General features: G+C 58.9%; 1 protein-coding gene across 4 annotated transcripts in view; it reads right to left on the bottom strand.

Moving 5' to 3' along the window:
• SZT2 (SZT2 subunit of KICSTOR complex) overlaps nt 1-18,916 on the bottom strand; it is a 50,403-nt gene that overhangs the window by 12,909 nt on the left and 18,578 nt on the right. For all 4 annotated transcript variants that reach the window (XM_027603813.2, XM_027603781.2, XM_027603792.2 and 1 more), the window contains exons 8-51: nt 18,208-18,418; nt 17,812-17,982; nt 17,165-17,399; nt 16,845-16,974; nt 15,985-16,127; nt 15,604-15,756; nt 15,355-15,469; nt 14,922-15,139; nt 14,616-14,831; nt 14,143-14,221; nt 13,823-13,917; nt 13,395-13,563; nt 13,082-13,196; nt 12,855-12,968; nt 12,476-12,646; nt 12,223-12,302; nt 11,878-12,001; nt 11,612-11,776; nt 11,317-11,521; nt 10,913-11,028; nt 10,550-10,796; nt 9,543-9,684; nt 9,292-9,384; nt 9,066-9,144; nt 8,666-8,959; nt 8,360-8,501; nt 8,078-8,185; nt 7,927-7,990; nt 7,522-7,707; nt 6,991-7,158; nt 6,819-6,897; nt 6,612-6,683; nt 6,223-6,424; nt 5,326-5,425; nt 4,489-4,618; nt 2,588-2,740; nt 2,403-2,505; nt 2,208-2,313; nt 2,009-2,120; nt 1,265-1,383; nt 994-1,158; nt 662-746; nt 354-518; nt 107-274 (exon numbers count right to left, since the gene is read on the bottom strand). In XM_027603813.2, the coding sequence (XP_027459614.1) occupies nt 107-274; nt 354-518; nt 662-746; nt 994-1,158; nt 1,265-1,383; nt 2,009-2,120; nt 2,208-2,313; nt 2,403-2,505; nt 2,588-2,740; nt 4,489-4,618; nt 5,326-5,425; nt 6,223-6,424; nt 6,612-6,683; nt 6,819-6,897; nt 6,991-7,158; nt 7,522-7,707; nt 7,927-7,990; nt 8,078-8,185; nt 8,360-8,501; nt 8,666-8,959; nt 9,066-9,144; nt 9,292-9,384; nt 9,543-9,684; nt 10,550-10,796; nt 10,913-11,028; nt 11,317-11,521; nt 11,612-11,776; nt 11,878-12,001; nt 12,223-12,302; nt 12,476-12,646; nt 12,855-12,968; nt 13,082-13,196; nt 13,395-13,563; nt 13,823-13,917; nt 14,143-14,221; nt 14,616-14,831; nt 14,922-15,139; nt 15,355-15,469; nt 15,604-15,756; nt 15,985-16,127; nt 16,845-16,974; nt 17,165-17,399; nt 17,812-17,982; nt 18,208-18,418 (6,307 nt within the window). The remainder of the gene's footprint in view (nt 1-106; nt 275-353; nt 519-661; nt 747-993; nt 1,159-1,264; nt 1,384-2,008; nt 2,121-2,207; nt 2,314-2,402; nt 2,506-2,587; nt 2,741-4,488; nt 4,619-5,325; nt 5,426-6,222; nt 6,425-6,611; nt 6,684-6,818; nt 6,898-6,990; nt 7,159-7,521; nt 7,708-7,926; nt 7,991-8,077; nt 8,186-8,359; nt 8,502-8,665; nt 8,960-9,065; nt 9,145-9,291; nt 9,385-9,542; nt 9,685-10,549; nt 10,797-10,912; nt 11,029-11,316; nt 11,522-11,611; nt 11,777-11,877; nt 12,002-12,222; nt 12,303-12,475; nt 12,647-12,854; nt 12,969-13,081; nt 13,197-13,394; nt 13,564-13,822; nt 13,918-14,142; nt 14,222-14,615; nt 14,832-14,921; nt 15,140-15,354; nt 15,470-15,603; nt 15,757-15,984; nt 16,128-16,844; nt 16,975-17,164; nt 17,400-17,811; nt 17,983-18,207; nt 18,419-18,916) is intronic.

Below are 18,916 nucleotides of genomic sequence, written 5' to 3'. Positions count from 1 at the left end.
TACTTCGGAGGGTGCCTCTGAGATGCTTTCCTGGACCCCCACCTTTGCCACCTCACCAGAGACATGGTCTTGCCTGGACCTGGCACGTTCTCTGGAAGCCACGTACCTGGAGATGCGTCCTCAGTACACAGCGAGGCTGGCAGCAGCCGCAGCTCCATGATGGCATCGGCCAGGGCCTGGCGGGCTGCTCCCCGGAGCTTCTCCTCCAGCTGCACGATACTGATGTTCCCCTTCTCCCACACGTCCAGTCGAAGCCATGGGGCCCCACTGTGAGCTGGAGGAAAGAACGGGGGTGACGTGAGGGTGCCTCTGGTTCCCAGGGCATTAACTCAACACCTCCTCTGCTGACCCACCTGAAGAACTGTCCGGCACGACTGGACAGCGAGTGACCTGGGTCAGCTGCTCAAATTCCTCCTCCTGCAGTGGGTCGAGGGGCCCCGGAGAGGAGGGGGGCCATGATGCCAGTGAGATGGGGCTCCCCCCTTCATCCACGAAGGCTAGAGTGATGCAGGCAACTCCTGCAGAAACCCACAGGAAGGCTCAGGTCCGACACCTCCAGATCGCCCTGAGCTGCAAGGCTGGGCAAGGCCCCATCAGCCACAAGGCAGGAAAAGGCTCTCGAGCACTCAGCAGTAGCACAGGCCTGCGCCCTGCAGCGTACCTTTGCCGCCGGTGCCCTGTCCACCAGGCTTGTTATACAAGTAGATGTCCAAGTCAGGGAGGCCGCCCTGTGGTGGTAGCGGGTGCTGGGGAGACAAGCACCACAGAGAACTAAGCCCAAGCGGACGGATGGAGAGCATCAGGGGATGGTGTCCACAGCGGGGAATGGTGGACAGGCACCGCTGGGCGCACAGGAAGACACAGGTAGACAATAAAGGTATAAGGGGTGGGGGAGGCAGCGGTGTATACGGGTCCATGGGCAAAGGTCACCTGCGGCAGCCGCAGGGAATGGTTCCACCGTCAGAGGGAGTGTGGAGAGGGGCTGAACCTCACCTGGAAATGGTTGCGGCTGTTGCTGTCTGTGTACTTGGGAGAGTGCAGGAAGATGAGCAGGTTCTGCCGCAGGTACCAGGCCAGGGCAGGAAGCCAGGGCCTGCAGGAGGCAGGGAGGGCCAGATGCAGCACTTCTGAGGGGAGACTGCCGGGGGGCTGGATGAACTGCAGAGAGTGGGAAGGGGCGTCAGAGCAGCATGGAGAAGGTAGAGCGCAGACAGTCCCCGCGCCCGAGCCTTGGAGGGCCGCTGGAGGCTGGGAGGGAGCTGACCTCCACATCAGCGGGTGTCAGCTTGCAGTTCCGAACAAGCATGACTGTGATGACATCCAGGGTGGCCTCGTCCAGGCGCCGACGCAGGACCCGTACCAGCTCGTCGGTGATCTCAGGACCTTGACACAGCCATGGCAGGAAGGTGGAGACCCTGGCAGAGGATCCAGCAACCCCCAGACTGGCCCTTGACCCCCAGACTTGAATATTCCCCCACATACTGGAGGCAGCCAGCACTAGGTTCTAGTGCTGCTAAATTCTAGTTCACTGTGTGACTGTGGACAGGTGAGTGTCACCTCTCAAAGCTTCAGTATCCTCACCCATAAGATGGGAGTAATAATACCGTCACATGTAACAGTCTCAGCCCAAGACCTGGTACACATTAAGCCAACCATAAATATGAGCTGCGACATCCAGCTGCCTCCCGGGTCCCTCAACCTCACACCATCTCCCAAACATGATTTTCATCCCAAACCTGCCCTTGGTCTCCAGCCGGTGGAGCCACCATCCACCCCCAGTCACCCAGGCTAGACACCTAGTCAGCTTTAACGGCCCCTCTTCCCCAAGCTGCATTTCAATCAGCTGCAGGGCCTACCCTCTATAAACACCTGTCTGTCCCGCCCAGCTCCTGCTTGAGGGAAACCCAGAGCACAGCATGAGCTAGAGTGGGAAGGCGCTAAGAGAAGTCTCGGGAGGGCTCTGGAACCCCCTCTGGCCACTCCCCTGCCCCCTCCGCGCAGCGCTCACCTGCCTGGCCTACACCATGCACCAGCAGCTGGATATGCCTGTCCACTTGGCCCACAGGACGAGCAGCATCGGCACTGCGGCCAGAAGCCATGTCCAGGGGAGAACGAGGACCCTACAGGGAAACTCGGGTCAGGGCCCGGCTCCAGGGGGCAAAGTATGAGGGGAGCACAGGGGCCTCGGGGGTGGGGGTGATACGTGCCGAAGCTTCCTCAGAGTAGATGGGCTCCTGGCTTCGGGACAGAGCTAGGGAGGGGGGCAGCGCATCACCTTCCCATGGCCGCTCGCTGCAGGAAGTCTCCAAGAGCCTGGGAGAGAGGGGCACAGTCTTTGGACATACCTCCTCGGCCACCATCCTTGGTCCCGGCTCTACCCCCTCTCCTCAGGGCCCACGTACCGCAGGTAGTACACAGCCTTCGTTGCTCGTTCCTGATAGACAAACATATTCTTCCGGTTCACCACAGAGAAGGCATTGAGCACGGAGCGCAGGGCCTGGATGGCTGTGGGAGTGACAGGGGCTCAGGACACCCCCTTCTCCAGATCCCCTCCCCTCCCGCCTGCCTCTCAATGCCCGTCACACACCCCGAGACACCCCCATGCTGGGCCCCATTTTCAGGCGCGAATGGACTCGAATCACGGTTCCCCACACAACGTCACAGGAGAAATGGCCAGGGACAAACTGCATTGTGGCGGCTAGGTACCCTCGGGGCGCACAGCTCTCATCAGCAGCGTAATCTGGGCGGAAGGGAGACAGCGGATCAGAAGCGAGACACGGCCCTCTGCCCTCGCTACTTCTCACTGAGGAATTGGCCTACTTGTCCTCACTCGCCAGGATTCCTTGGACCTGTCTGTTACCCTGCAGGGGAAAGCCGGTCATTTCGGGTAACAAGGCAGGACTATGCTCTTAGGAAGCCAGGTCACAGCACAAAGGCTCTCAGGGAGATGTGCAGGAGGTAAGAAGAGGTGTCACATAAGGCAGAGCATGAGAAAATCCTCGAGACAATGTCAGGACGCTCTGGCTGTGTCATGATATAATTTATAACACACACCCCACCTTTTGAACTCACAAAAAGCGGCAACGAGAACCCTGTTAGAACCAAGAGAACAGGAGTGCCGATACACACCCCCAGAGTCAGGGAAAACACAGTGCTCTGGAGGACAGCCGCCCCAAAGAACCCACAGGGCAGTAGGGCAGAATGCAAGAGCCCAAGGGCACAGGCCAGTGCCTTGTCTGACCCTTTCCAGCTTCCCAGGTTGATGAGGAGCCTCCCAATATGGCAGAGGTGGCCATCTGGTTTCCCAGAGAAGCTGCTGCCAGGTGTGAGCAGCGTATAGAACACCCAGAAGGCTGTTCGGAACAGAATGCTGCTTGCCGAGGGCTCCAGCAAAGCCGCATGGAAAGACTGTAATGAGGAAGGGCTGTCTCCGGGCTCCGACCAGTCTTCCGTCGCACGCTGCTAGAAGGCATCTGCAGCAAAGGTGCGTGGCTGTCCTAGCTCATGCTCAATGTGCAGAAGACGCCATCAAACCCTGGGAAGTCCACTAATTAGGGGAACGGTGCTTTGATACGGAGCACATCTCAGGATGTGCTGAGAGACGTGATGTCCGGGACTGTTAGGAACATTCACCTACCGACTTGCTGAGAATATTAAAAACAAGAAGTGCTCTGATTTTATTTTTAAACCAGACGGGACAACGGCAAAAGAACGACATCATTTGGCTTTCCCCTGCAAGCTGTGCTGAGGGGTCATCAGGGGTAAGAGGAGAGAGCGGAAGTGTGAAGACTTCCGTTAGCATCTCGGGTAGAGCATCAGTTAGAGTAAAGGACTTGCTAACCGAGCCCAGCGATCGCAGGAAGCCCAAAGGGGCCCTGTGCCTGCCTGTCAGGAGGGACAGCCGATCGGAAGGCAAACCCGCCCACCGGGCCTTAGGCTCCTCCCCTCTGATCTTCTTCTACCTGTGACTTGGCCGACTCGCCCACCCCTCCACACCATTCCTCGGCCCTATAACCCAAAGGGGAAAGACGGTCGTTTTGGAAAGGAAGGTGGGGCCAGGCAGAGGCACGGCCTTAGGAAGACAGGTCACAGCCCCTTCCATGGTCCCTTTTCTCCTGTGTTCTTCAACCCTTCCTTGTCTCCTGCCTCCTTCCCTGTGGAACACACGTGTGCTCGAGTCCGCTTTTTTGTCAAATTCCTTCCTTGTGTGCCTGCCACGCTATCTGAGCGAGTCGCTCTTCTCTGCCCCGCCTGTGTGAGATCCTCTCACTTCTGTCTCCTCTGGTTCCTAGTCCCACCCCTCTGCCAAAACTATGTTCACTAACGACACACGGGAGCTCTCAATGGCCAAACTCAGTGACGCTTTTCTGTCCTACCCTCCCTGCTCTCCTGGCACTGGTGAACAAGTCACGGCCACTCTGCCCTCGTCTTCCCACCCAAGCACGGACACAGGAAGGGCGGCAGGGAGGCTCCTGGGTGGGGTCTCACCATCGCTGGGCAGCGGTGCCCGCTGACGGGAGTGGAAGGGGGTCTCGCTGCGCCACAGATCCTCTTCGCTCTCGGCCACCAGAAGAGAGTTACACACGTGACTGTCATGGAGGTCCTGCAGAAGCAGCCGCTGGGAGGAGGAGCCGGGTATCAGGGAACTGAAACATTCCTCATACAATTGGTGGTGGTGGTCAGGGGTGATCAAAGGCCAGAGAGAATGCCCATTATCATGGGGGGTCAGCGGTCAAGAGAGCATCAGTAATCACTGGGGGGGTCAGAGATGTGTCCCACAGTCACCGGGCTCAGGGCTCGGAACCCCAGGTTAGAAACATTCGTCCCTCCTCTTTGCCAGAATCTGGTCCCCACCCTCCAGGTCTCAGCTTAAAAAATCAATTCTTTCCCTGACACTTCAGAAGGTTAGACCCTGTCATATGCTCCCACCGCAGTCTCTACTTTTCCTCTGTACGATTCTTCACAATCGTAATGGGAATGATTCGTGTAATTTAGTTGTTCAAGGTCTATCTCCCTCACTTGACACGAGCTCCAGGGAGTCAGGGTTTCCCTGACTTGTTCACTATTATATCCCTGAAGCTAGCGCAAGGCCACAAGATGGAACAGCTCAAAGTCAGGGTGTGGGAGAGTAACCCACGCTACCAGGAGTGCGTGAGGGAGCGCTCCCCCGTTTGTAGAACCCAGGGAGTAAGAGTACCCCAGTAACCAGCTGTCAAAGAAGATATCCAAGATGGATCAAGAGCCTCTGAAAGTCAAGCTCCTAGAAACTCCTTCCTCATCCGAGCAGTGTCCCAGGCCTAGAAAGCCCTGCTCGCTGTCCCTTACCTGGTTGACCTCCCTGCAGATCTCCCCAACTCGCCTCACCAGGAGCTGCTGCAGGTGGCGACACTCGGTGCCTGGCCCCCCATCTTCCCGAATCAGGCTCCTGGAGGGGAGGGATGGACCAGACAGAGTCGGGGGGGGTGGCGGGGGGCTTGGGAGCTGGGGCCAAGAGAAGCCACGAAAAGGGAGTAGGACTGGACCAAGGGAAGAAGACATGGTGGAAAATGGGAAAAGCGGAATTCTCCATAGCAATTACGGAAGCACAGGCTCCAGGCTTGCTTTATCAGCTTCCACGTGGGCAGCTTCCGAAGCTTCCTTCCTCTCCGTTCTCAGATCTTGAGCAGAAGGATGGCCTTCCCTTCTTAAACCCACCCCACCCCATTATGGGAGCCATATTTAACCAGGGGCCTTGCTGTGAGTCCTGGCTCTGCCCTTTCCTGTGACCTTGGGCAAGTATCTAACTCACCTGTGCTTGAGGTCCCCCCCCATCCCCCCGCCAAGCCACAAGGAGAATAATACTCTCTAGGACCGTGGCCCAGATGAAGGAGCTGATCCAGGTGGAACACTAAGAACAGCGTCTGCCACATAGTTAAGTGCTCGTTACATATCATCTGTTATTCCCATGTCAGCTTCTGAAGCTGCTCTGAAATGGAGATGCTCTTAATGCTTGGCTACAGGAGCCCAAATCCTACCAGCTTTGAACTCCATTAGGAAAGCAGAGAGTGAACTGCTTTGCTCAGGCTGTGGGAAGTGGTCAGGACCCTCCAGCCCCAGAATACAGTCAGACCTCTCCCCAAACCCTCAGTCCCAAGTCTTACTTTGGAACGACCCCGGAGAGGAGTGCTGTGGGACCAGGGAAAAGCAGCAGACATCAGAGTCAGGGTGCAGGGCCCTACTTACCGTGCGTGGGCATACACCTCCACACGATCCTGCAGCACCCGAACGATGAGCCAGAAGTCAGGCACACAGGGCCCAGGGAGGCCTGAGAGCGAAGGCTGTGGAGGTGCTGGCCCAGGCGGGGTCCGCAACGTGAAGGGAGCCTTCTCCCCTAGGGTCTCATTGGGACCCTCACTGTCTGAACCACTGCTGCCGCCATCGTAACCTGTGTCAAATGTGCTGAGGTTCAGCTCCTTCCTATGGCTCATCTGATCTTCCAAGTGTATCAGGCTTGATGGGCCCAGCTCCTTCACGTCAGTCCCTTCTGATGCCCTCTGCCCAGTCCTTCCACCATGCAGCCCTGCGTCTGCCTCCTAACAGCTTAGAGTCCTCCCTGCGTTGTCCCAGCTTACCCAGGTGGTCAGAGTCCACACTGCCCTGACTGGACATAAGGCTCAGCCCCCGGCTGGGCCCAGGCTGGCTCCCTGGGAAGAGACGGGAAAGGCCTGGAACCTCTGTTGATTTTGCTTAGGACCGCCCTCCGAAAATGGAAGCAGGGCCGGGGATCTACAAGTCCCTGGTCCTAGCCCCCAGACTTTGTTGCCCGAGTCCTCTCTTACCTCCCTGTGGCAGGCTGAGGAGGGTGGTGCCCTCAGAACCCTCTGGGGAGCCAGGGGCTTGGGGGCTGGCTGTCAGGGCCTGAGGGGCAGGAAGTCAGAACTGAATACAGGCCCCCCCCACCTACCTCCACCCCCCCGCCCCCATTCCCAGGTTATCCCAGGGAAGACTCACCTCCCCTTCGATGCCTTCAGCCCTGTCCTCATGGCTGTGCCAAGCCCAGGCTGCTGAAGGGGGCTCCCCCTGGGACGCACCTGGCTGTTGGCCAACTGCCACAAAGAAGAAGCCACTGTCAGGATCCTCAAGAAGAACATGGCCAGGGAGGCGCAGGCGGCGAAACTCCTGGGGAATCAGGAGCCAAGGTTACAGTTCGGGCGGGAGCAGCCCGCCCTATTCACGGCACCCCACACTTCATCAGACCCTCACAACTCCCTGGTGAAGCAGACACCGGCACCCCCACTGTTGAGGTGCGCAAAGCGTCAGGGACTTGCCTAAACTTCAACAGGCCTAGTGACCAGGAGGGGAGCTGGGTCTCTTCCCACTGAGCTGGGCCTCCAGGCAGGGGTGAGGGACAATGTGGTGAGGAGGCTGTCGGGAGGGGAATGCTATGGACTCAGACCAGGAGAGGCCCTTCTACTTCTCTATCTGGAGTCCAGGGAAGAACGGGCCCTGGGACAACCGGGGGGTGGTCCGGGGACAGCGTACCTCCTTGAATTGTGTGAGGGAACGTTCTGGCCCAAACACAAAACTCAGTGGCAGGGTCTGGCGAAGGCAGGTGGAGCGTCCAGGAGAGCTATGGATGTGGGCAGCTGCCCGCTGCAGCGCAGGGCTCTGGGGGATGCCCCCTCTTCGGAGGGCCCCCACCATCTCATCCTCCAGCAACCAGTGGATCTACAGTCGGAGAGCAATCCAGGAAGTGGCAAAGGGCACCTCCCTGCCGCTTGGGGCATTATCTCCCTCGCAGACCAGAAGACACTGCCTCACAGATTGAGGGTGGCCTTACTTTGATCGCGGAATAAAGGGGCTCCTTACCTTACTCATGTGCTGGCAAGGGTATCAGTTAAAGCGTTAAGGGGTTGTCACCTAGCTTGGGGGAGGGAAGGCCCTCACCTCACTCATGGTGGTCTCAATAGCCAGTCTGTGGGGTGTGGCCAAGTTGGATAGTCCGGGGTGCCTAAGTGGAAGAAAGGTTTAGACGTTGGTTTCCAGAAAATAAAACTGACAGGGAGCAAGGAACTCCGCGAGGCGGAAGGGGAAGTACCTGTCTTCTTCTGGGGGTGGCAGTGGGGGCCCCAGGCCATCATCCGACCTTAAAGATGATGGCTGCCCTGGGGATCGTGGGAATGAAGCACTGCTTTCAGACGTGGACCTGAATAGGGTAGGAGCAAGGTCAAAGATCAGCAGCTACCCTCTTCCTAGGCCTCCTCAGCACTCCTTTCTTGGAATCCTTAAGGGGTCCTGAGTCCCCAAGTGCCTCTAGATTCCTTTAATGGGACCCTGCCCCAGCAAGGCCCAGACCCCCCCACCAAACTTGCTGCCACACCGGTGGTGCTGAGGGTCCGAGGTCGGGGGAAGCTCCACTTCCACAGGCAAGGTCAGCACAAAGACGTCCAGGGTAACACTGAGGTCCCTCAGGGGCACTCGGCCTCCAATGGGGGGGCCCTCCAGACTGGAAAGCACCTGGCCTGCGAGAGGGGGAAAGTCAGGGGTTGCTGGAGCCCGGGGATAAGCACAGACTTCAAGTCCTCAGTGCTAATGAGTTCTATCCATAGGCTCTGCCCCCTACCCACCACCATGCAGGCGGGCTGTACTGGGACCTGTGGCCTGCCCCCGGGCACCCTGGACTCACCCAGGCACGTGGGCAGGCTGCACACGGGTACTGAGCTGTGTTGCCCGTGCAGCCGCACGGAGCACGTGAGGTGCAGGAAGAGAGGCGGCAGGTCACGCACCAGGCTCTCGGGCCCCGTCGGTGAGTCGCCCCCCAGGATACTGAAGGAGTCTTCATCGGGGTTCACGGTGTCTGCATCTGACAGTGAGGCGGAGTCGAGCCCCGCTGGCCCCAGGTCTGGCTCACGGCTCTCGCGGTATTCCACCTCAAGCTCTGGGTCACTCTCGGTGACCACACAGCAGGCTGACATGTCTCCTAGACAGGGATGCATGTCGTGGGCTTCCTGGGACAGGCTGGCAGTGGAGGGCCCCGAATCCCGGCTTGAAGCAGCCTTCCCACCTCTCCCCACCTGCCCACACACCTTCTTCTCCTATGAGCTCAGCCTCTGAGAACTCCAGGTCACTGACTTTTCTGTCTGCTGGGTCCCGGGGGCCCTCATCCTGAGCAAAAGAAAGAGACCGCTTTATCCACAGCTGGACGAGAGCCACCACATCAGGGCCTCAGAGAGCCAGGAGTCCAGAGGGTCTGGGTGGGCCCATGGGGTTATGGCTCGGGGGTCCGAGGGAGGGAGGGAGGAAGCCGCTGACCTCTCGCCGGCTGGATGGAGGGCAGTAGAAGAAGTAGTGTGGATTGGAGGGCACCGTGCGGAAGTGGAGACTGCTTATCTCCAGGAACTTCTCCTGTTTGGGGGTTAGAAGGAGCCTATTATGTCAGCCTGCCCTCGGCAGAACACTCCCCGCTAGCCTAGAGTAGACATCTATATACCCCGGTCCCAAGAGAGCACACGGCGCCCTGGGGCAGGTGGGCCTCCACCCTCCTCTTCCCCCAAGCGTCTCACCTGGATGAGGCTATGAAGGGCGTCATGTGCCTCTCCTCTGAGCTGGCAGACATCCGTCAGAGAGATCTCCAGGCTAGGGTCTGGGTTGCCAGGGACACGGCTGTTCTGAAACTCAGGCTCGCTGAGGTCCTCGGTCTCTATGCTGAGTGGGCAGGTTGGGGGTGAGGGGCGTTGAGGCATTAAGAGCCACCAAGCCCCGGAGGAGCCTGCGTCCCTTCTGGGAGCGGCACACACCATCTTTGGCTCTAGCGAGGGTGCTTAGCACAACGGCACGGGCAGTGGGAGAGGCAAGGGGAACCACCCCACCCACTTTGGCTTGAACCCCCACGTTTCTTAATGACTGGACATTTCTGTGACACAGAGGAATGAGTAAGGAGGACTCTCACTTTCCTGACTCGGACCACTGGGTGGAGGGTGATCTCATTCACTGTGGAAGAACACAGGTGGAGAAGCAAGGTTTGGTGGGGAGAAAATGCACGGATTGGGGGGCACAGAAGGTGGAGGGTCTAGAGCTCCAGACAGGGAACTGGGCTAGAGTTCGGACCTGGGCGTCATCAGCGCCTTCCTCCCTCTGCTTCTTTTGCTTCCCGGATGCTAATACGCTGCAGGGGCCAGACACACAGCTGTCTGCTCGCTTGCCTTTCTCCCTCCCCTCATCAGGGACTTGCTGGGCCCCTCAGGTGAGCTGGGGACTCAGCAGTGAGCGACACACTCTGAAACTCACGGAGTGGTTCCAGGGATTACTACTATTGCCCGAGTGTCCTCAGAACAAGCTTCTATTTTCACTGATGCAGCCGGCAACTCTCTAACCCTCACCCAGCTCAACACTTCATGCCAGAACAGGAGAGACAGAGAGGAGACTGGTAAATGGGAGCAAGAAGCCAGCGACAAAGCAACCACCTCCCCGGTGTGTGGGCATGACCTTGCACAGCCCTACCCCTGGCTCGGAAGGTCTGTTTACAGGGACCTCACGCAGCCCTGACACATCATTCTGGGACCATCCTAACCTGGACTCAGAAGCCAGGACAGCTCGGTCCTGAGGCTCAGGGCCCTCATCGATGCTGCTGCTGAAGGGCCCAGGGCTGAGAGGCCCAGGGCTTGGGGGTGCCTGGGGCAAACCCCGAGTATGGCCACACAGTGCAAGCAGGAAAGGGGTGATGTCTACTTCTTGTAGTAGCTCCTCACAGGCATCGACCGCTATCAGCAAGTCCTGTGAGGAGACGCTCTGTGCTTGCTGCAAGCTCCGGAACAGCCCTGAGGAAGTGGAAGGGACCATGACGGTCAAGCTCAGGAATGGACCCTCCTGTCCCTCTGCCCGTAATCCCGCAAAGACTCCTCCCTAACACTCCCTAACGTGGCCTCCTGCTCACCACGGACGTAGCATCGCTGTGCATGCTCCTGCAGCAAGGCACAATGGTTGGCTGCCTCCTTGAACCTGGGCTCCATCCAGGCTGAGGATGGGGAGGGCTGGTCGAGGAACTGAGTCCTAGGAATAGGAGGGAGGAGCAAGCTTGGCCGACTCTCCTAAGGGGTATCTCAGACTCCCCATCCACCCTCGCTCCCGTGAACTCTCCCTGCGTCTCTACTGAATATATTCAAGGCCCAGGAAGTTCAACTGATTTGCTGAAGGAAGCTAAGCCAGGAGCCGGCAGGACATGGACTGAGTTCCTGCCACTGATCATCAACCTGTCTATACCCCTGAGCATGGTGGTCATGAGCCCTGGCTGGGGGCCGTGGTTGGGGGAGGACCTAGGTCAATACTGAGGGTATTCACCGGAAGATGAGGTCTCGGGGTGCCTGAGGGGGTTGCAGGCCAACCATTTGCTCTCTCAGCGCTTCCAGGGCACAGCTATAGATGTAAACAGGACACCGGGTCCGCGGACCATCTGCACCCTCCGTCTGTGGAGCCTGACGCCCAGCGTAAGCTTGTAAGTCCCGACGGAAAGGCGGGCTTAGGTCTCCTGGGTTCTGGGCAGTGTCTGTGGGAAGAGGTGTCACATGGTCTCCAAGCCTTCTATTTCTTCCCATTCCTGCTCCTGCTTAACTGACTTAAGAGTTAGCAGCCTTACCGCCGGCTGGGGTGACACTGAGCGTGGGGACCTGGGCCTTTGCAGCCCTCACCCCAGGTCCTCCCAGATCTTTCAGGCTGGCGGCCCCACTCCAATCCCCGAACTTAGGCTTTGTCTCCTCTGGAGAGGGTCCCTCCAGGCCACAGGCACCCAGATGTTGGACATCTGAAGAGGAAAAGAGACAGAAGTCAGAGCTGCCTGGTAGGCTGGTGAAAGAGTCCAGGGGTTTGTATCTGGGGCTAGTGACAAAGGTGAGCAGGTGGTACCTGAGAAGGTAGCTGGGAGGAAAGTCAGAAACACATGCTGGGGAGTCAGAAGCCTTGCATAGCAGCGCCACTGAGGGGGCTGGGCAGAGATGAGAGGCTTGAGCGGCTCAGGAGGGCCTCCACCCTGTAAGAGAAACATCAGAACAATCTGCAAGGGACCACCCAACCCCTGCTCCCTTCCTCCACCATGGAGTGTAGCCCTAGGTATAGCTTGGAAGATCTAAGACAAAGGGGAGTGACAGTACCCTGTCTCTGGCATCCCTGGTGGTAGAAAGTTGGGGCATGGATATGTGCTAACAGAAGGTCAGTGGGAAAACAGGCTCAAGGAGACAAAGCGGTGCTGACCAGGGCAGGAGGCGCTGAGTCTCCAGTGGCTTGGGTGCTGCTGACTGCTCGATCCTTTAGGATCCCTGGCTCCTCTGGACCTACAGTGGGGGTAGAGGTGGGTAGACGAGGGCAGGGCCAGCAGAGAGACAGGGCTCTGAGGTAAAGAGACAGGGAGGCCAAGACCCAAAGACAGAAACCCCCCCACTCCGAGGGGTAGGGAAAAGGGGGGCTGGGCCAGAGTGTGCTGTCTGGGGAAGAGGTGGGAACTCACCTGGACTGTGGAAGGCCCGTCGCAGCACCTCACTCAAGAAGGTGGCCTGCTCAGCAGCGGTCAGCGGGATCTCCCGGTCACTCAGCTCCTGCCCCAGGCAGCTGTGCAGCAGGCACAGCACCATGTCGTTGGTGGGACAGGGCCCCTCGGCGGGAGGGACGCCCTCTGGCTCTGCCCGACACACACTCCACTCAGCACTGAGAGCCTCCTGCTGCCCAGCACCCTGGCTCAGCCCTGACCATAGCGGCCCTCGTGCGGCCTCCAAGCCTCCTCCTGCCCCAGTGCTCCTCTGACTCATGTGCAGAATCATCTGCTCTCTACGCTCTATCATTCCCACACCCACTGGCCCTGTGGGTCAGTAAGCAGGAAGTTCACCCACCTCTAGAAAGCAGAAGGAAGAACATCTGGAGCTGTTGACACTGAGGCAACAGTCCCATTAGGTCAAAATGGAAAGGGATCTCGTGGACACAGGTATCTCCTCCCTGGTCCAATCCTAGGAGGGAGGGAAGGAAGACAAGACCCATGGTGAAACCCAGATGCCTCAGCTATGGCTGCCCCCCGCCCTCCACTCTCCTGCTCCACCCTGGGGGCCCCTTCCCCACTGACCATCAGAGACCCTTGGCTCTGGGAGCAGGGGACTCCATTCCTTGCTCTGGCACAGCTGTATCAGGTATTCAAAGCTCAGCATGGAGCCTATGCACGCAGCATCCCGAGGGTGGAGCTAGGGCATAAACAGCAGAAGTTAGGGATCAGCCTGCCCTAGGCCTGAGGACTCTGGTGTCCAGCTCTCCAGGAAGCCCACACAGAGACGGGCAGAGCACAGAGCTTCAGAGGGCCCAGGAAGTGCACAGGCTGTGGTACTCCAGAGGGGATGGCGCCTGCCCTGGTAAGGTGTGGGGGTCCTGCAGGGGTCACTCACAGCTCGAGGGATCTCGGAGTATGTCAGGTCCTGGAGATGCTTCCAACTCTCAGGGCCGGGTCCCACCCGTCCATACTGAGGCTCCACCCACACCTCAGTGACCAGGTTGAGCTCTGAGTCTCCTTCCAGGGCCTCCACCTCCACGTCGTTGTCGTCATCTGTGGAGAAGCTAAAGGAGGAGGAGCCCTGAGCCTGGCAGACAGGAGAGTCCAATCCATAGCTGAGTGGCAGGGGGTCAGTCCACGCGGGGAGCACAGAACGGACGAAACTCCCACGTGGCCCTTCCAGACCAGCGTCTGCCTGAGGAAGCATCCCCAAACAGCACCCACTACCCCAGCTCTCTAACAGCCCAGGAGACAACTTCAGAGGCAGTAGGGACAAGTGGGAATGTGGAGAGAGGCGGCTCCCAGAGAGGACCTGGGCCTCACCTGTCTTTGGTGGAGGTAGAGTGTGGGGGGAAGAGAATGTACTGGACAACGCAGGTGTGCTTCTCTTCGCCTGCAGCCTGCCCCAGGGGCTCGTTCTGGGGGCAGAACGGGAGATTGTGGGCAAACGTCAACCAGGCCAGCTCGGGCCCTCAGAACCCTAGCCTCCACCACATTGTCCTGGGACTGGCCTCAGGCTTTGGGTCCTCTGACCACAGGATCTCCATGAGGCCGAGTTTACAGCAGTCGCAACCTGGCTGAGAGGCAAGTGTCCCTCGGATGACGGGCCCTGGTGGGGAGGCGTCACGAGGGACGGCACATACCTGAATTGGAAGCTCCAGGACCATGTTGATGATTCCTTCCCCACTGCAGGCGAAGTGGAAGCCTTCGGAGAGTCGGACTCTGAAGCCCCGCAAAGGTGGGGGTGGGGACGGGATGAGATGGGGGAGAGACACTCAGAGTCCATCCTCCTGCCCCTCATGCTACTTACGTGACCACTTCCAGCAGCTGTCCAGGCAGACTTGTCTGCTGGCAGCCCTGCTCAGACTACTGGTGCCTCAGGTGCAGGAAGTTCTAGCTGCACAGGCCACGGTAAGTCGACTGTGGCAGGTGCGGGAGGCGAGGGAGGGCAGTGGCAGGCGCTGCTCTGCGCTAAAGACCGCGCATAATGGCGGCGGCGGCACAGGGGCTCAGAGAGGGCCAGGGTCTGAAGTCGGCTTTCTGCCAGGGCCGAACCCAGAGTCTACACCTGCTCTCTCCCTGCCCCAAGCTGCCCGGCGGGGCCCGGGTGACGTACTCAGTGAGGATGGACAGGAGCTGTGCGATGGCGCTGAGGGGCAGCGCGGGGGCCAGGCCCGACGGGACGCTCCAGAGCCAGCGCTGCTGGTAGAGGTAGCGGGACAGCGACGCCAGGCTAGAAGAGGCTGAGCGGCCTGACACCAACGGCAGTGGCCCTGGTGGCTCCAGTGTCAGTAAGAAGGGTGCCCGGTAGTCCAGGGGCAGCTTCTCATACCTAGGCAATAGAGGCAACCCCTCGATCTCCACTTGGACCCAGCTGAGCCCCAGCCTGAGCCCCAGCCCGGGCCCCAGCTTCTCCACCAACCTGATGAGTAGCTTGTCCAGGGGCTTATGCAGGACCACAAGGCAGGGCCGGTCGGACAGGGCCTGCTGCGGGCCCAGCATGGGGGGGGACTTGGAGGGAGAGCTGCCCCCACCAATGCCCCCCAGCCCTTTCCGTTTGACCTTGGGTGTTGGCTCCTTGCTTTGCACCCGGTGGGGGAAACGCAGCCGCAAGATCTCTTCCCGTAAGCCTGACACAATCTGGGGGAGAAATGTGATCAGATCTTCTTAACCCCATCCCCTCTAGGTCTGGGAGAAGGGGCCCCCAGACAAGGTGAGAGAGCCCTCTACTCCAAGCGTTCCTTGATCTGGGGGCTCCTCTCTCCACTGGCCCTGGCCCTGTATGGTGTGGGGAGAAAGAGTCAGTCTACCCTCCAGGGCTCCTGGGTCTGGGAGTCAGTCAGGGCCCAGCTCACCTTATGTCGGGCCTGGGCCGGTGTGCCGATGGGAAAACCCAGGCGAAGGACCATGCACGGGGCCTTGGAAATGATGCGGACCATGTAGAAGGAGGAGGGGGGCTGGTCAGGGGCACTAGGAAGAGATGGGGGTCAGTGAGCAGCTCTAGGCTGTCAGTGGGCTGAGAAGGAGCGGTGAGGTCTGGGGTTAGAGGAAGAGATGTGGGATGCGGTGGAGGGGGAGGAGCGAGGGCCCATCGCTTTGCACACCTGGACAGCAGCTTCACATAGGAGTATCCCTCGACCAGCACGAAGCTGCTCCAGTCCCGAAGCAGAGAGGTCAGCGAGGAGTGCGAGATCCTGCACTGCACGGTGCTGTAGCGACCGTTGCTGCCGGGGGTGTGCAAGTGCTTGGGGATGGGTCTGGAAGAGTGGTGTGGGCTGAGGTCAGACCTCGCAGCCCCAAGCTTGGGGGCAGAGAACAGACTGCTGTCTCTCTCTGCCAGGTCCTATCTGAGGATGTGGGCGTGGGTAACCCGGAAGGCTGGGGAAGGGTCGTCATTTTTCCTTGGCTGCGGCGGGTGAGGGCTCATCTGCTGCCCCCGTCTTCCCCAACCCTCCCTGTCCCCTCAGCCCACAGAGGATACCCACGTGTCGTGCTCCAGGATGAGCACCAGGCGATGCATGTGCAGCCAGCGCTGCCAGGAATTGGCATCCATGGACAGCACCGGCTTCCAGTAGGCCGCAAACTGGGCATGGGAGGAGTCGGACCCACTGTGCTGAAGGGAGAGCACCTAGGGATGGGAAGGACTGCCCTGTAGGAGGAGCATTCGTGGAGAAACACGGCACGAGGGTCAACTGGCAAACAGGACGGTGGGGTCCAGGGGTCAGAGAGGAGCTCCCAGCTTGGGACAGGAGCAAAACACAGAGGCCTCCAGGACGAAGGCCAGATTGGGAGGAGCCCAGAGACAGACTGGGTAGCCCTTTAAGCTAAACCCAGGCAAAGGGTGAGGCGGCTGCGTGCTAGCAAAAGCTGCGCCTGGCGGTGCAAGGCTGATGTCCTTGGGCCGCGGGTGAAGTGAGCACAGGACAAAGGAAGCTACGGTCTTTAGGCAGTGCACAGTTCACGGTGGCTGGCACTGGTGGGAAATGGGTGAGGATGCGGGGAGAGGCCAGAATACTCCACATGGAGACGGGGCGAAGGGGCTCATGGGAACCTCTGCGTTCTCCAAGTCTATGTCTGGCACCGGGGGTCTGCTGAGGACAGCCTCTCTCTATAGATCCTTCTCTGTCAGGAACTTGGAAGGAGGGAGGAGAATTGCTCTCAAGGCTAAAGCTTAGGAATTCTGGTTTAGGAAAAAGGAAGGTGGGAAGGAAAGGAAAAGAAGCTGGCTCTGGGTTCTAGAAGCCCAGAGGGAAGGAAAAAGAAGGTGGCTCTGGGCTCTAGAAGCTGTGCTAGTCTGAGCTTGGATGGGTGTGGAGGGGGGCTGCCGAACATGAGAACCACTCACCGGGGTGGCGGAGCCGGGCGGGATATAGAAGAGCGGCACTCCGCTTTTGGTGCTGTCAGGAAGCGTGAAATGTTCTGGGACTGAAGAGAAAGACTGAAGGTGGGCTAGCATCTGGTCCGTCTGGTTAATGCTGCAGAGCAAGGGTCAACCCTGAGCCACCCCTGACTCCAGTGGGCACAGAGGAAGGGAGCCCCAGGGGGACGTGGGATCCTGGACACAAGCCTGGGCCTCAGGGGGGCTCTCACCAGCTCCCAGTTTCACACCTCTGTCTCCCCACACAACAAACAGGGCATCACTCACTGAGTGGTGACCTCATTCACCTCTGCAGCGTGTTCCAGAACCGTCGGATAACGTGGGTACGATAGAGTGAGCGAATGGGTTGCCTTAGTGCACAGGACACGTCGTGCAGAATGTCATAGCCCCCTTCCATTGTCACTTCCACCCGTGTTCCTCGAGGGCCCTCAGGCTCCAGGGGCCAGGGCGCCATAGCCACATACTCGATGCGCATGTTGTGTTTCCACAACAGCACGAGCTTCACCTCCAGCTGAGACCCTCCTTCAGGGGAATCAGGAGACTAGTTAGGGGAAGAAGGGCACAGGACTCCAGCCTGGGACTGAGTTCTATCCAAAACCCCCACCGACCTCCTGGAACTCTAGCCTGGCTAAACGTTCCAAGCATAGTTCCAGAGATTTCAGGCCTAGAGCCTGCCAACTGCCACAAACAGAAGTTTGCAGCAGTGATGTGAAAACAGAGTCAAGCTCAGGACACCACACCACCCTCCGCTGACCCACCCCTGGCAAAGATGGAACCGGGAGGCTAAATGCTAAGAGAATGAGGCCCTGAAGGCAGCTCAAAACCCACTTGTCTCCAGTGACAAGCAGAATCTCACGGGTGATACCTAGGCACCTTCCGCTTGGTCTGGCAGGTCTGAGGCTTGCGAGATGGGGCAGAGCCTAGCGACCCTCACCTTTGGCCAGTGTGACCTCTCGGACACTGTAACCCTCTCGAAGCCGAACAGACACTGTGCTGACCAAGTCAGCAGGCACCTCCTTCTCGGTGTGCTTCTTCCGACGTAGAGCCAGGGCAGGGTTGCTGCTTGCGGAGACCAGGTGCTCATTGAACAGGCGGTGCTGAGAGCCTAGAAGACCAGCGAGGTGACGGAGGGGCGGGTGGCTATCCGTGAGCTGACAGAGAGCTGGGGGGTTGGGGGGGGCGCTATGCTGCCATCCCAGGGGAGAGAACCGTGCCAGAACAGTCAGCCCCAGGCTCGAGCTCAGGCCCCCCAGGGATCCCTTCCTGCATCACTTCCATGTCCATGCTACACTCGCCAGCCCCCCACCCCTGGCCCCAGTCTGCCCCTCACCGCAGTAATACTCGGGGTTCAGGGCTTCTCCACTGCGCAGGAAGGAGTAGAGGAGAAATGCCCGGTGGTAGACAGTCAGACCCAGGCTGCCTGGTTCTGGCTCAGGACAAGTGGACAGGTAAGAACCAAATGTGGCCATTGCGATGAACTTCATCAATTCCACGTTGGGCACATGGCCAAAACTGCAGTCATAGGAGTAAACTCCTCCCACCTAGAGAAAATGAGCAATAAGAGGCCTACCTCCAAAACAGGCACCTGAGAAAGAAGTAAAAATAGGAGTGGAAGAGACTGGGCCGGTGGCTGTTCCCACCCCTGGGGACCACAAAGCAGGAAGTGGGTCAGTGTTCTCCCAGGACAGACCACTGCTCTGCAACTTTCCTTCCCTGGGCCCCTGGCTGAAGCCACACCCTTTTGCAGGACATCAAACGCCAGACTGCACCACTCACTAAAGATTTTGAGAACTGGTTCACGGGCATCCTGTTACCATCGGAGAGACTTCAGTGTCTCTAAAAAAAGGGCTTCTCAAACCTTAGGGTATGTACAAAACACCTGGGGATTTTGTTAAAAATGCAATAGGTCTGGGGTGGGCCTAAGATTTTCCATTTCTAACAAGCTCCCTGGTGATGCCAATGCTGCCAGTCCATGGACCATATTGTGAATACTAAGCCCGTAGATCAGAGATTGGCATACTACATATAACCTGTGGGCC

This window comes from Zalophus californianus, chromosome 4 (assembly GCF_009762305.2).
Source record: "Zalophus californianus isolate mZalCal1 chromosome 4, mZalCal1.pri.v2, whole genome shotgun sequence".
Lineage (NCBI taxonomy): Eukaryota > Metazoa > Chordata > Mammalia > Carnivora > Otariidae > Zalophus > Zalophus californianus.
The sequence above is the reverse complement of the archived record's forward strand: the minus strand, read 5'-3'. Positions and strand labels throughout refer to the sequence as shown.